The sequence below is a fragment of the Hirundo rustica genome, chromosome 10, assembly GCF_015227805.2.
Source record: "Hirundo rustica isolate bHirRus1 chromosome 10, bHirRus1.pri.v3, whole genome shotgun sequence".
In the NCBI taxonomy this organism is placed as follows: Eukaryota; Metazoa; Chordata; class Aves; order Passeriformes; family Hirundinidae; genus Hirundo; species Hirundo rustica.
Genome location: NC_053459.1, coordinates 25,454,828 through 25,468,476, shown reverse-complemented (window position 1 = coordinate 25,468,476; position 13,649 = coordinate 25,454,828). Strand labels below are relative to the sequence as shown.

At 51.8% G+C, this 13,649-nt stretch overlaps 2 protein-coding genes across 3 annotated transcripts; both read right to left on the bottom strand.

Annotated features, from left to right (window-relative positions):
- Positions 1-753: 753 nt before the first annotated feature.
- P2RY13 (purinergic receptor P2Y13) lies at positions 754-2,174 on the bottom strand. Its single transcript, XM_040074683.2, has one exon. The coding sequence runs from the start codon at positions 2,165-2,167 to the stop codon at positions 1,136-1,138; it is 1,032 nt and encodes a 343-aa protein (XP_039930617.1). The 5' UTR covers positions 2,168-2,174; the 3' UTR covers positions 754-1,135.
- Positions 2,175-4,636: 2,462 nt separating this feature from the next.
- Positions 4,637-12,784, bottom strand: P2RY12 (purinergic receptor P2Y12). 2 transcript variants are annotated; one of them, XM_040074684.2, is made up of 2 exons: positions 12,720-12,784; positions 4,637-7,102 (listed from the first exon to the last, which is right to left on the bottom strand). In XM_040074684.2, the coding sequence occupies exon 2, from the start codon at positions 7,083-7,085 to the stop codon at positions 6,060-6,062; it is 1,026 nt and encodes a 341-aa protein (XP_039930618.1). In that variant the 5' UTR covers positions 7,086-7,102; positions 12,720-12,784; the 3' UTR covers positions 4,637-6,059. The 2 variants fall into 2 exon arrangements, with proteins under 2 accessions (XP_039930618.1, XP_039930619.1); XM_040074685.2 differs by lacking the exon at positions 12,720-12,784 and adding an exon at positions 11,349-11,362 and having other exon boundaries at positions 4,643-7,102.
- Positions 12,785-13,649: the final 865 nt, after the last annotated feature.

Genomic DNA, 13,649 nt, shown 5'->3' with positions numbered 1-13,649 from the left:
CCTGTGTGGCAGAGGCTGGGGAACTCCAGAGGCAGATGCAATTAATGCACAGCAATCTAAAACAGCTTGGAAAAAAATCAAGCTGTATGGAGCAACCTGCTGGATTGGATTAGGCTGCTGTAAACAATGAATTTCTAAAAATAGCACTCGAGTGGTGATCAAAGTGTCTGGCAAGCGTGAGAGTGTAAAGCTGGCAGGAGAGCTGGAGGAGAAGGGATGGCTGGGGATAAGGGACGCTGCTGTCTCGGAATAGTGACATAAATTCCAGAATCTTGGATTAGAAAGTGGTTTGTGCCCAGGCACAGCCCCTGTGGGAGAGCCAGGGGAGAGCTGTGTGAGCGGTCTGGGGTGCTGGGTGCAGGGGGATTCCCTGGGGGAGGCTCAGGCAGCGTCCCCTCGTGTCCCCTCGTGTCCCCTCGTGTCCCCTGCTCCCTTCTCTTGGCCTGCGGTGGGGACTGGGAGGGGTGAAGGTGCCACCAAGGGGACATCTCTGGGTGTTCCTCCCTGGTCAGTGGTGGGGTGGGGCTGAGCACCACGGGGCTCTGGGGTCCCCCTGTGCGGGGGATGCAGCCCTGGGTGCTCTGCCCCGGCGAGGAGCAGTCCTGGGGGAAATTGGGGTATTGGCCCCGCTGTGCTCCCCCAGGGTCCTGCTGGGAGCAGAGAGGAGGGGAGGGGAAACTGTGGGTGCTAGGAAAGTAATTACATGTGTGAGAGAGGCCAGGAGGGATGGGAAGGGACCGTGTCCTTCCCTCTGCTCCTCCTCTTCCCTACCCTTGGTGTGCAGCCAGGCTGACACCCAGGGTGGGAATTACTGACACACACAGTCTACAGCTCCCAGATAAAGCTGAATTGCCCTTCGGAGCAGCTGGAGTCAGAAGGCTGCTCAGGGGTTAGCAAGTGAGTTGTTTTAGTTAAAAGCAGACAGAATTAACCTGTGGATTGTCTTAGCAGTTTGAGCAAGAGCTTTTTGCCCATTAAGGCTGTGCAGTGAGTGTACATGGAAAATCCATTTTGCTGCATTTATTGAGTGTTAGTATTACTTGCTGAACACCCTTATTTGCTCCTCAGCAGAAGTAAACCAAACCATTTTTCGAGTTCCCTATGGACACGTAGAGCAGAGCGTGCAGCTGCAGAATCAAGACTCGGTAGGAGACACCCGTGTGTCCAGTTCTGTTTTTGGGTTTGTCTGGACTGTTCTCTGAAGAGCCTTTACCCTGCTGTAGAGCACCTTCTCCACGAAGGGCTTGCACAGGAACAGGTAGATCAGGGGGTCCATGCAGACGTTGGTGGCCGCCAGCCACAGCGTGCTCTCCTTGGCCACGAAGAGCTGGTTCTGCAGGCGGCAGTCCATGCGGGCACTGGTTTGGCTCAGGGTGTAGGGGACCCTGCTGAAGTGGAAGGGGGCAAAGCACAGGAAGAACACGGTAAAAATGATGAACACCTTCCCCTTGATCCGTTTTTCGCTTCCGTTGCCTTTCTTCTGTGTTTTTGTGTAGGACTCGTATACTTTTTTGGCAATAATTACATAAAACAGCAACATGAGGATGAGGACAGTCCAGAAGATGAACTGACAGATGTAGTTGACGACTTCATGCCATTTGAGCCCGAGGTAACTCTTCAGGGAGGCACACTTCCTCACGGACTGGGGCGTCGCTGTCTTGTTGGACAAGATCATGTTGGGCAGGGACAGAACAAGGAAGAAGAGCCAGACCAGACTTGCCAGGATCTTTGCTGAGGTCAGATTTTGCACCCAGAACTTCCCAAAAGGCCTCACAATCTTTAGAAATCTGTCGAAGGCGATGAGCCCCAGCAGCACTATGCTGATGTACATGGTGTCGTAGAATACCACGGCTGAGAAGCGACAGACAAAGGCTTTGAGCTGCCACGGTCCCAGGCCAGAGTCCGTCAGGATCTTCAGGGGAAGCATCAGGGTCATTACAAAATCAGAAACTAAGATGTTTTTCAAGTAGACAATGAAAGTTGATGTGCTTGGAATGTGGAAGAAAGCCCAGCAAGCCAGGCTGTTCAGCACGAGCCCCAGCAGGAAGACGAGCGTGTAGAGCACCGGGAAGAGCAGGTGGGTGACGGTGGTGTCACGGTGGCACTGTGCAGAGGAGGGTGCCCCGCTGCTGTTGCCAACAGCGCTCGTGTTTGCAGAGTCTCCCATCGCTGGAAACAGGCTGGGTGAAGAGGAGGGGAGAACACAAAACACAACCTACGTGGTTGTACCTCTGTGCATGCTCCTTACAGAGACAGCAAGTTCACAGGAATAAACACAAAACCTGCGTTAAACAGACCAATTCCTCTTCTGGTTCATGAAAAATTGAAATCCTTGCCGAAATTTAAATTGCTTATAAGCTAACATTCCCTGAAGAGCTAAAAAGGTTCATACTTATCTTGGAGTACGGGTTACCCTAGGGTATTTTACCACTGAGTGAAAATGTTAGAGCTGTGGCCCAAAAGCCAGCCACTTCTGGATAAGTGACTTGGTAATGCTTTCCTATCGCCCGCTGTTTCCCTTTCTCAGCACAGCTTTAGACAACATTTCCAAGCTCAGGTGCACACGGGTGGCTCCCAGCCCTGAGCACCTGCTGCCCGAGCCCCCCATCCCACCCCCAAAGGCTCCGACCGTGCAGGTACCTGGACAAACCTGCAGCAGCTGTGGCTGTCCCTGTGGCTCTCCCGGTCTCATCCGCTGTTCCTCTGCCAGCAGAAGCCTTGAGCAAATGCTCAGAGTGGGGAAATGTGTGGAAAGATGAGACCTTTTACTGTTGGTGTGTGGTTTCCTTCCTTATTTTCGCATGTCGCCTGAGTTAGTAATGTTTGCTGTTGCTTTTGTCTCTTCCCTTTGCTCAGTGTGAGAAAGCACACACCATCTTCTCCTAGACTAGAAAGGGAAGCCTGAGCCTGTCTCTCAAGGCAGACACATTTCTGCGTTTGTGTGTGTGGGACAGACCTGCTGCCCCTGGACTGGTGGGATGAACAAACAGAGGGTTTCCTGACAGGATAATCCACATATGCGCCTCCTGGTAGTCGTTTGTGTGTGAATTCCATGTTCTGGATGGCCCCAGCCTTGCCAATGGCTCAGAGCCCCCGAGCAGTGGGTGCTCAGCTCCAGAGCCGTGTGCACCCAGGGACCGCCCCTGTCCCTGCCCCGGTGTACTGACACAGGGACCTGAGCCTCCCTTTGGATCCCCACAGGGGGTTCCAGGGGGTTTTGGCCCACGTAGCCAGGGGGTGCACTGTGCTGCTGCTCACAGCCCCTTTCTGGGCCTGGCAGGAGCTACTGCTGCCTGGAAAGCTGTGGGTCGATGGTGTGTTTGTTGGGAACCGTGCTGCAATTGGGTGCATTTCTCTGTGAACACAGCTGTTGGTGTGGGTTCACTGCTGCCTGCTGATGTGACAGCTGTGGCTCCTGCTCAGGCCATGGCCTGGGGAAGGTGTGGGCTGCTCCGTGAGGCGCTCGGGCTGCAGCTGAGGCAGGGAGTTGGTGCATCAGTACCTGGGACATTTTGGTTAGTGTGGGTGCTGGTGGCAGCGTTCAGTGGGTGCTGAGAGCAAACAGCCCTGAGGATGGCGGGGCTCAAGCCACCCCCAGCACTGTCACCAGCGTGGTGTGTCCCTGGCTGCCCCACCTGCCTTCCGTCACCCTCTGGTGACCATGGCAGGCTGTCACAGCCCATTGCAGTGCCCCAGGGCTGATGTCCACGGCGGTGCCCTCCACGTTTTAGTTCCAAGCTGAGCTCCTGATGCTGCTCCCAGCCGCCAGCGGGTACCAGGGCTGCCTGCACACCCCTCAGTGGTGGCTCTGGGGGACAGGCAGGTCTGCGTGTCCGCTGTCTGCACAGCTCACCTGATCAGGGAAGGCAGCTCCTGGGTAACTGCCGCTCTCTCTCCACGCGTAGGTGCAAAAATGTGTGGAGTGAGTACTGGGTGGGAGTGGGGCATTTGGCACTTCCCTCCCCGGGCATTAATAGGAACTGAGCTGGCTCCTGTGGGCTGGTGGGGAGCACGCTCAGGGGGCTGGGCACTGTTTCCAGGGAAATCCTGGTGCCCTGCGCCCTGTGGTGGAGCCCAGGTACTGACGGTGTCAGCTGGAGCAGGGCCCCAGAAGGTTTGTGGCAGGGTGAATTCACCGCAGCGGGTGTCAGAGATGCACAAACCCCAGGGCTGAGCGTGGCCATAAGTGAGCACCACGGGAGCTGCCTTTCAGCTTCTTAGGAAATTGGGGTTTGGTTGTAGAAGTGCCCTGGCAGGCAGGGACACGTCCCAGGAGGGGTGCACAGGCGATGGCTCTGGCAGGATGGGCTCTTGTGTGATGGGAACACACGCTGCTCAACTGCAGCTGTTTGCAGTGCTGATAAATGAACCACAATTTGTTCCAACAGCCCACAGTCTATTCCATATGCGAGTGCTGATACCTCAAAATGTCATGGACTGGAAAATACTTCCCTGGTTTTTTTCAAGTTTTCCAGATGCAAAAGAGAAGTGGTTGAGTATTTTTTATAGTGCAGAAAACTGCCCCTAATGGCCAGTAAAGAAGTTACCATGAGCCTGTCTCTCCCCAAGACCTCGGTACGATGTGAATCCAGTGTTTGCATGTTTTCTAATATAATGTTCTCTGTGAAAACATACAGTTTTGTTTATTTATGTAGCACGGGAAGGATTTGGGGATTTAATTCATATCAAGATAAGCCTTATCATGAAATAATTTCCTCTGACATGCAACTATTAATTATTGGTCAATGGATTAGGAACTGCGAGCACAGAATGAGATAAGCAAAGTGTTATTCTGTTACCAAAAATCTGCACAAATGGCTCCTCTACATCTGGCCTAGGCTTCTATTTGTCTGCCAGTTGCATATGAGGTGACAACTCCCTGTATTGAAAAATCAAATCTCCTGTGGATTTTATCTGCATTTCTCACATCCTGTGTTGTCATGGACTTTACTCTGGCCCAAGTTCAGCTATTTCTGCAAAATATTTACAGTCCATTATATCATCTGTGGCATTTCATGATTCTGTTTTAAGTTTTTCCTCACTGTTCCAGCTTTTAGTTCAGACTTCTTTCCAGGCAGTTCTGAGGCGTGGAGGCTGGAGCAGGGGAGCTCCGGTTTTGGGAGGGGTGGAAGCTGGGAACAGGGGAGCTCCGGTTTTGGCAGGGATGGAGGTTGGGATCAGGGGAGCTCCTGTTTTGGGAGGGATGGAGGTTGGGATCAGGGGAGCTCCTGTTTTGGGAGGGATGGAGGTTGGGATCAGGGGAGCTCCTGTTTTGGGAGGGATGGAGGTTGGGATCAGGGGAGCTCCTGTTTTGGCAGGGATGGAGGCTGGGATCAGGGGAGCTCCTGTTTTGGCAGGGATGGAGGCTGGAGCAGGGGAGCTCCTGTTTTGGCAGGGATGGAGGCTGGAGCAGGGGAGCTCCTGTTTTGGCAGGGATGGAGGTTGGGATCAGGGGAGCTCCTGTTTTGGCAGGGATGGAGGTTGGGATCAGGGGAGCTCCTGTTTTGGCAGGGATGGAGGTTGGGATCAGGGGAGCTCCTGTTTTGGGAGGGATGGAGGTTGGGATCAGGGGAGCTCCTGTTTTGGCAGGGATGGAGGCTGGGATCAGGGGAGCTCCTGTTTTGGCAGGGATGGAGGCTGGGGTCAGGGGAGCTCCTGTTTTGGGAGGGATGGAGGTTGGGATCAGGGGAGCTCCTGTTTTGGCAGGGATGGAGGTTGGGATCAGGGGAGCTCCTGTTTTGGCAGGGATGGAGGCTGGAGCAGGGGAGCTCCTGTTTTGGCAGGGATGGAGGTTGGGATCAGGGGAGCTCCTGTTTTGGCAGGGATGGAGGTTGGGATCAGGGGAGCTCCTGTTTTGGGAGGGGTGGAGGCTGGATCAGGGCAGCTCCTCTGTGATTTAAGCTTTCTATTTTTGCAGGCAGCGTTTCCAGGGTGTTCATGCTTCATCTGCAGGGCTGTTTCTACAGAAGCTGAGGTTCTGCACACTCTTTGTGGATCTGTGCTCCTGCCACCCTCAGTAGATGCATGTGGGCGGGAAGGGGCGTGTGGAGGGCTGAGGTCTAGAGCGGCGTCTCGTCGGTGTCATCCCCCTCGTTCTGCTCCTTGGTGTGTGCCTCGAGCCCCAGCGCCGCCCTGTGCTTGCACAGCACGTCCAGCAAGGATTTCCTAAATGATTTGCAAAGGAAAAAGTATATGAACGGGTCCAGGCAGGCGTTGAGGGACGTCAGCCACAGCGTGGTCTCCTTCAGGTAGAACAGGGTGTTCTGAGCAGAGCAGTCAAACACGTCTCTCGTTTGGCTCAGCGTGTAGGGGATTCTGGTAAAGTGGAATGGCACAAAACAAATAAAGAACACAGCAATTATTATGAAGACCTTGAGATTGACGGTCTTTTTGGATGCTTTCCCTGTGCATCGTGTCCTTTTGTAGGATTTGTAGAGTTCCTTGCTGATGAGGATGTAACACACCACTATGACTGCTAAATTAACCCAGAAGATGAGCTGGCAAATGTAGTTTACAATTTCATGCCAGACTAAGCCAAACTCTGATTTGAGGAGGGCACACTTCCTTACGCTCTTGGGAGTTTTCTTCTTATTATTTAAAATCATGTTGGGTAGCGAGAGAGCAAACATCGACACCCAGATTGCTGTGGACAGGATCTTGGCAGCTAAAAGGCTCCGTGGAGTTGATGTTCTGAATGGTGAAGTGGCTTTCTGATAGCGATCCACAGTGATCAGACCAAGGAACAGGATGCTGATGTACATGGTGAAGTAAAACACAACCTGGGTGACCTGGCACACAAACCCTCGCAGCACCCAGGACACCAGCTTCGCGTCACTGAGGATTTTAAATGGAAAAGTCAAGATCATGAGGAAGTCAGAAATTACGGTGTTCTTGAGGAAGATGATGAAATTGGATTTACTGGATATTTTAAAGAAGACCCACATTGCCAGGCCATTCATAGTGATCCCCACCAGGAACAGAAATGTGTAGAGCAAAGGGAAGATGACTTGGCTGATCCTGCTGTCGCTGGTGCAGTTGCTGGCATTCCTGGAGGTGCTGAATTGGACTGCGGCTTTCATTTGCATGGTGGTATTCCCTCTCCCTGGAGAAACAAAGAGGAAAGAAAAAAGAAGAAATTGAGAGTTTTATCTGTTACGAGGCTTCAGCCTCTCCAGTCGGCTTTGAACTGCTGCGCTGCGCACAGACGCCCTCCGCGGGGGCGGCCGGCCGGGCCGGGGCAGCTCCCGGGTGTGCGGCGATGCTGCTGCTGTTCGTGCGTCCCTGCCGGTGTAAAACAGGCGCCCGGGGGAGTCGATGTGCCCTCAGCTGATGCCCGAATCCCTGACAAAGCTTTGTTTCCTCCTGGAAGGTAGAAAGCTCGGCTTTCGCTTTGCGGAATGGGGCAGGTTCCCGTGCCCTGGCAGAGCAGGGGCGGCAGCCGCGGTGCCCCGAAGCCAAGGGCAGGGCGCCGGCAGCAGCGGCCGGTCCCCGGGCAGGGGCTGCTCTGGCTGGGGGTCTTCGGCAGCCCCTGCAGCCCTTCACCCCGGCAGCGGGCAGCAGCGCTCCCGTGGAGCCCTCGGCGCAGGCAGAGGCGGCAGCAGCAGCTGAGCATCCCAGGCCTGAGGCTTAGCTCTGGATGAGCTGGTGTCTCAACCAGGGGCAGCTGCAAAGTTCCAGATGGTGCGCTCTGAGCTTCTGCTTCTGTTTTCTGTAGAAAAGAGAGAGAAATGAAATCTTAAGAAATAATCAGCAGCTTGCTCCCCGCCTTTGAGAGTCTCCCCAGGGCACTGTTTGTAAAGGGAGCAGGGATTTGTCAGATTGTGCAACTTCTCTGAGCACAGAGCTGAGTTCCCATCTGCCCCTTTTGGCTTTGCGAGTCCTTAGTGCTATTTCTGTGCACAGACTTTCTTCCTAAAACTTTTAAAGCGCTTGAAAGAAGTAGTGATTTGTTACTTCGGAGAAGTTTATTATTGAAGGAAATATTTCTTCCATATGTGACTGGTAGAGCAGTGCTTCGAGTTTTTAAGCGAGGTAGAGTACATCAACATTATATGATACATACATGTAATTGGAAGACTACATAGAAGCAGTTACAATGAAATAAACCACACATGTTCCAAGTTCTTTGGGATGTGCAAGACAGAGCTTTACGAGTTGTATCGTTTTTTTCAATGGGCTTGTACATGTCAGTTTCTAAACATCTCTCCTTCTGTTTACTGATTTGCTGCAGAATATTGATCCAGGGGACAGTTTGGAGGGGCATCCCTTTCACTCTGTCCTTGTAAACACACACGGAATTCATAAGGGCAGATTGCACTTTCCCTTCTGTTTTCACCCCACTCTGCAGTGATTCCCTTTCGCACTGTTTCCTCCTGACAGCCACGGGAGATGTTTTTGTGTCAGGGTTGGTTTCCCCCCAGGTTTCTGCAGGTGGTGACAGGGACAGGCAGAGACCTCACGTGTGTCTGCTCTTTTCAGGACGGATCCTCGGGCCATGGGTGTCCTGTTCCCAGAGCTCCAGCAATGTCCTCCAGCACATCACCAAGCTCAGCTTTGCCTCAGGGACATCATGCTCTCTGCCCTTGGCTCCCCACATCCAGCTCATCCCCGATCCCATGGAGCCAGCACTGACCATCACTGGACTTACAGACTTTGCAGTACAGGTGAGCAGAGTTCATTTTGGGGAGTTATGTCAGGACAAAGCTGCAGTACGGTTTTTATTAAGGCAGAAAACTCCCAAATCTGGGCTGCAAATTCCCCAGATTTGGTGCCATGTGCTTGTATCTGCTTCAGTTTCCTGAAACAAACGGCTGGGAACTTCCCCATTCCGTTGTACTGTGATAGTTGTGGAGGATCAATATATGCATTTTATCATTAAATCTTTCAAAATTAATGAAATTCTATATTATTTTAACACAAAGGATTTTAAGACAGGCTTTTCTGTTTTGGACTGAACCATCGTAATATTCAGTAACACATCTGATTGCCTGAAGTACCGTGGATTTCTGAGGAGTAGCTCGGAGGGATGGTTTTTCTACTTTAATAATTTATTTAGCTTCCTCTTCTCCTTTTTCTCAGGGGAATAGTGAATTGCATTTTTGTTTGCCACACAGCTGATCCTTAATGTTTATGGTGGGTTTTTTTGGGTTTTTTTTCCCCTCCTGTTTTAGGCGCTTAACCGGGTGTTACTTTCAGTTTGTTATTTGTCTGTATATTCTCAGCTGCTGCGTGTGGTGGAGGCCGAGCTGCTGCTGGAGTTGTCCAGCCTAGCTGGGAGCTGCCCCACGGGGCTGTGTGTCTGTGTCCGTGTGTCTGCGTCCGTGTGTCTGTGTCTGTGTGTCTGTATCTCTGTGTCTGTGTGTCTGTGTCCGTGTGTCTGTATCCGTGTGTCTGTATCTCTGTGTCTGTGTGTCTGTGTCTGTGTGTCTGTGTCTGTGTGTCTGTATCCGTGTGTCTGTATCTCTGTGTCTGTGTGTCTGTGTCTGTGTGTCTGTGTCCGTGTGTCTGTGTCCGTGTGTCTGTATCCGTGTGTCTGTATCTCTGTGTCTGTGTGTCTGTATCTGTGTGTCTGTGTCTGTGTGTCTGTATCTCTGTGTCCGTGTGTCTGTGTCCGTGTGTCTGTATCCGTGTGTCTGTATCTCTGTGTCTGTGTGTCTGTGTCTGTGTGTCTGTGTCTGTGTGTCTGTGTCCGTGTGTCTGTGTCTGTGTGTCTGTGTCTGTGTGTCTGTGTCTGTGTGTCTGTGTCCGTGTGTCTGCATCCCTGTGTCTGTGTCCGTGTGTCTGTATCTGTGTCCCTGTCCCTGTGTCTGTGTGTCTGTATCTCTGTGTCTGTGTCCGTGTGTCTGTATCTCTGTGTCTGTGTCCGTGTGTCTGTATCCGTGTGTCTGTGTCTGTGTGTCTGTATCTCTGTGTCTGTATCCGTGTGTCTGTGTCCGTGTGTCTGTATCTCTGTGTCTGTGTGTCTGTATCTCTGTGTCTGTATCTCTGTGTCTGTGTCCGTGTGTCTGTATCTCTGTGTCTGTGTGTCTGTATCTCTGTGTCTGCATCTGTGTGTCTGTATCCATGTGTCTGTATCTCTGTGTCCGTGTGTCTGTATCTCTGTGTCTGTGTCTGTGTCTGTGTGTCTGTGTCCGTGTGTCTGTGTCTGTGTGTCTGTGTCCGTGTGTCTGTGTCCGTGTGTCTGTGTCCGTGTGTCTGTATCTCTGTGTCTGTGTCTGTGTCTGTGTGTCTGTGTCCGTGTGTCTGTGTCTGTGTGTCTGTGTCCGTGTGTCTGTATCCGTGTGTCTGTGTGTCTGTGTCCGTGTGTCTGTGTCTGTGTGTCTGTGTCTGTGTGTCTGTGTCTGTGTGTCTGTATCTGTGTCCGCATCTGTGTGTCTGTATCCATGTGTCTGTGTGTCTGTGTCCGTGTGTCTGTATCCGTGTGTCTGCGTCCGTGTGTCTGTATCTCTGTGTCTGTGTCTGTGTGTCTGTGTCCGTGTGTCTGTATCCATGTGTCTGTATCTCTGTGTCCATGTGTCTGTGTCTGCGTCCGTGTGTCTGTATCTCTGTGTCTGTGTGTCTGTGTATTTATGTCCGTGTGTCTGTGTCTGTGTGTCTGTGTCTGTGTGTCTGCATCCCTGTGTCTGTGTCCGCGAGTCTGTATCTGTGTCCCTGTGTCTGTGTCTGTGTGTCTGTATCTCTGTGTCGTGTCCGTGTGTCTGTGTCTGTGTGTCTGTATCTGTGTGTCTGTGTCTGTGTGTCTGTATCTGTGTCCCTGTGTCTGTGTCTGTGTGTCTGTATCTGTGTGTCTGTGTCTGTGTGTCTGTATCTCTGTGTCCGTGTGTCTGTGTCCGTGTGTCTGCACAGTGACACCGCGCCTGCCTCACCCATCCTCAGCTCCAAGCACTCTGCTCGCAGTTTCCAAGGGCTGGTGTCACCCTCGCCTTTCCAAGGAGTGGCTTTGGTCTCCTCAGCAGAAGGAGCCTTTATGTTCAGCAGTGCTGGTGGGGCTGTAGGTGAGCTCAGGACGATTTGACTCCACGGCCTGTGCCCCACTGCCGCGGGCTGCTGGCACCCACACCCTTCGTAGCCTTGGCAGGGAGGGGTTGTGACTCCTGATCTCCTGCCCGCTGGCCCCGCTGCCTGGGCTCCCCGGGGGGCTGTGCCACAGGAGACACCAAACGTGACCGAGGGCTGTCAGCCGGGTCAGGGTCTGGCACAGAGGGGGTCATGCCGCTGTGACAGTGTGGGACACGTTCCTCAGGTGCACTGGGAGGAACTCGGGATGGTTTTGTTTGCAGGTTGTGTGGGGTGGTGAAGCACGTTGTGAATCCCTCTGTTCCTCTCCAGAACGCTGCATTTTAGCTTACCTGTACGACCCGTCCGTGTCCTGCAGCCACCTGAGGAGCAGCTAGGGATGTTCAGGTGGGTGGTGGAGGGATTGCGGTCACCGCGCTCACAGGCTGATGCGGGCTGCTGGGGTTTCCCTTTGCTTTGCACCCCGTGGAAATCGCCGTGGCCTTTGCAGCCTTCGCTTCACTGATGCTTCTCCTCTGCCCGGGCCAGGGCAGCGTGCGGGGCCGGGCGCGGCGGGGCGGGCACGGGGGATGTTCGGGCACGGGCGATGTGCATTCCCGGGGGATGTTCAGTCCCCGGGAGACGTTCAGTCCCGGAGCTGTGCTGTCCCTGGGCTGTGCTGTCCCTGGGCTGTGCTGTCCCTGGGTTGTGCATTCCAGGGGCTGTGCATTCCAGAGGCTGTGCTGTCCAGGGGCTGTGCTGTCCCTGGGCTGTGCGTTCCAGAGGCTGTGCATTCCAGGGGCTGTGCATTCCAGAGGTTGTGCTGTGCCTGGGTTGTGTGTTCCAGAGGCTGTGTGGTCCCCGGTGCTGCGGGGAGCAGCTGTAGGTGCTCTGTGAAGGTTTCCTTTGATGCGGGGAGAGGCACGAACGGGTTTGAGTTTGTGAAGTTCTATGCTTGAATGTTCAGTTCCTTGATTTTTAAATCAAAAAAGAATTAGGGTCCTGGATGCCATATTTTTTGCTTTCACTTTGTAAAGGAGGAGTGGAAACCTTTCAGATGCAAACCCACATCTTGTGGTACTCACAAACTGCCCTAGTTGCTGTTCCCCCTCCTGGTTTGTGTCCCTTGTTTGGGTTTGCAGAGTTCAGATTTGTGGTTTCATTTCATAGGGAGCAGGAAAATATTTCTCAGTAATAATATTTTAATAGGTTTACAGACACCTGGCAGCAGTAGCATTTAATCAGAAACACTAGGAAAAAGAAATAGGAAATATAGAAGAACTAAACAAGTATCTGAGCTCTATGTTAATTTCTTCTGCTTACAAGCTGAAGTTCAGTACCACAATAAAAATAACAAGTTTTGTTAACGTCAATCTGCAATAACAAGTCAAAACACTGTCTAATAATAACAATAGGTATTAAATAATTTGTTAAAGAATTGATACACAGAACTCATTTGGAAGCACCTTTTTTATCAAGCGGAGTTAGAAATTCCTGAAAACCGTTAATAAAATGTGTTATACATTTTGAAACAGCTGTACTTAAGGTAATAGTATTACATTCACGTTGGTCTCCCTGCTACATTCGAAGCACCCAAGCCCGCTGCACGTTCACAGTAACATTCTCAGCTCCTTTCTAGCCTGCTGTAAGCCCAGCTGCTTCTCTCGGGCAGTTCGGAGCAATGTTAAATCACAATTCACAAATGCTCTCAGTTAGAGACTCACCCTCTGTGGGTTGCTGTGCCCCGTCTCCTCTGCAGTGTCTCCTGAGTGTGTGTCACTGAGAGAGGGTTGGGTTTGGTTTCATGTGCCTGGAACAATTACTTATCTTCCCTAAGCTTCCTCTTTTTAAAGAATTCTTTCACTTTTAAAAAAAGCCTTTCTCTTGACCACTCCTTCAGCCTTGCTTCTGGTGCAAGTGCTGTCCGAGTGGAACATCCCTGGATTTCTGTCTTTGCTGTTGCACTGGCTCTCAGAGCAGAGGGTTGACATCAGGCACTGTCCTTCATGTAATTAATTACCCTGCTAATGGCCTCATCCTCCTGCCCTGGGTATCAGGATGTGGAGCAGTCCCAGGGCTGCAGGACATATTATATGTAAAATTATAGTTTCTTTTCAGTAATCAGGAACCCTTCCCAGTTGGGCTAATTAGTGAAATTTGTCCCTGTGATATACAACCCCATGCTGGACACAAACTCTCCTTGGAATATTTTGGGTGTGGAATTTGCATTCCTCACTAACTCCTATTTTTCTCCCTGAAGAAAACCACTTCACATATTGGTGTCCCTGGCCTGGGACAGTTCTTGCCCTTTTGTCTAATCACTAATGTCAAAATATGACCCTTAAGTACCTTTTCTCTATTTACTGATTTCCAGACCCTGTCTAAGTCACCCTATTATCAAATGTAGCTTTTAATTTGGATAAATTTTCTCATTTCTCCTTAACGAATTCCCTCTGCCCCACTGCAGCTCAGTGGGGTCACGACACTGAAGGGGGTAGCAGTGTTGGGAAGAGAGGTTACGTGCCCTGGGATGCCTGAGGACCCAGGAAGATGCTGGTGGTGGAGGATGTTGGGCCTCACCCAGCTGCTCACAATTTCAGCCCGAGAAATGTCCAAGAAGTGATTTGGAAATTCAAGATTTGGTGTGCAGGAAA

What these genes read in the sequence shown, in the direction of transcription:
- P2RY13 (XM_040074683.2), bottom strand. Translation starts at nt 2,167, where the DNA reads ATGGGAGACTCTGCAAACACGAGCGCTGTTGGCAACAGCAGCGGGGCA.
- P2RY12 (XM_040074684.2), bottom strand. Translation starts at nt 7,085, where the DNA reads ATGCAAATGAAAGCCGCAGTCCAATTCAGCACCTCCAGGAATGCCAGC.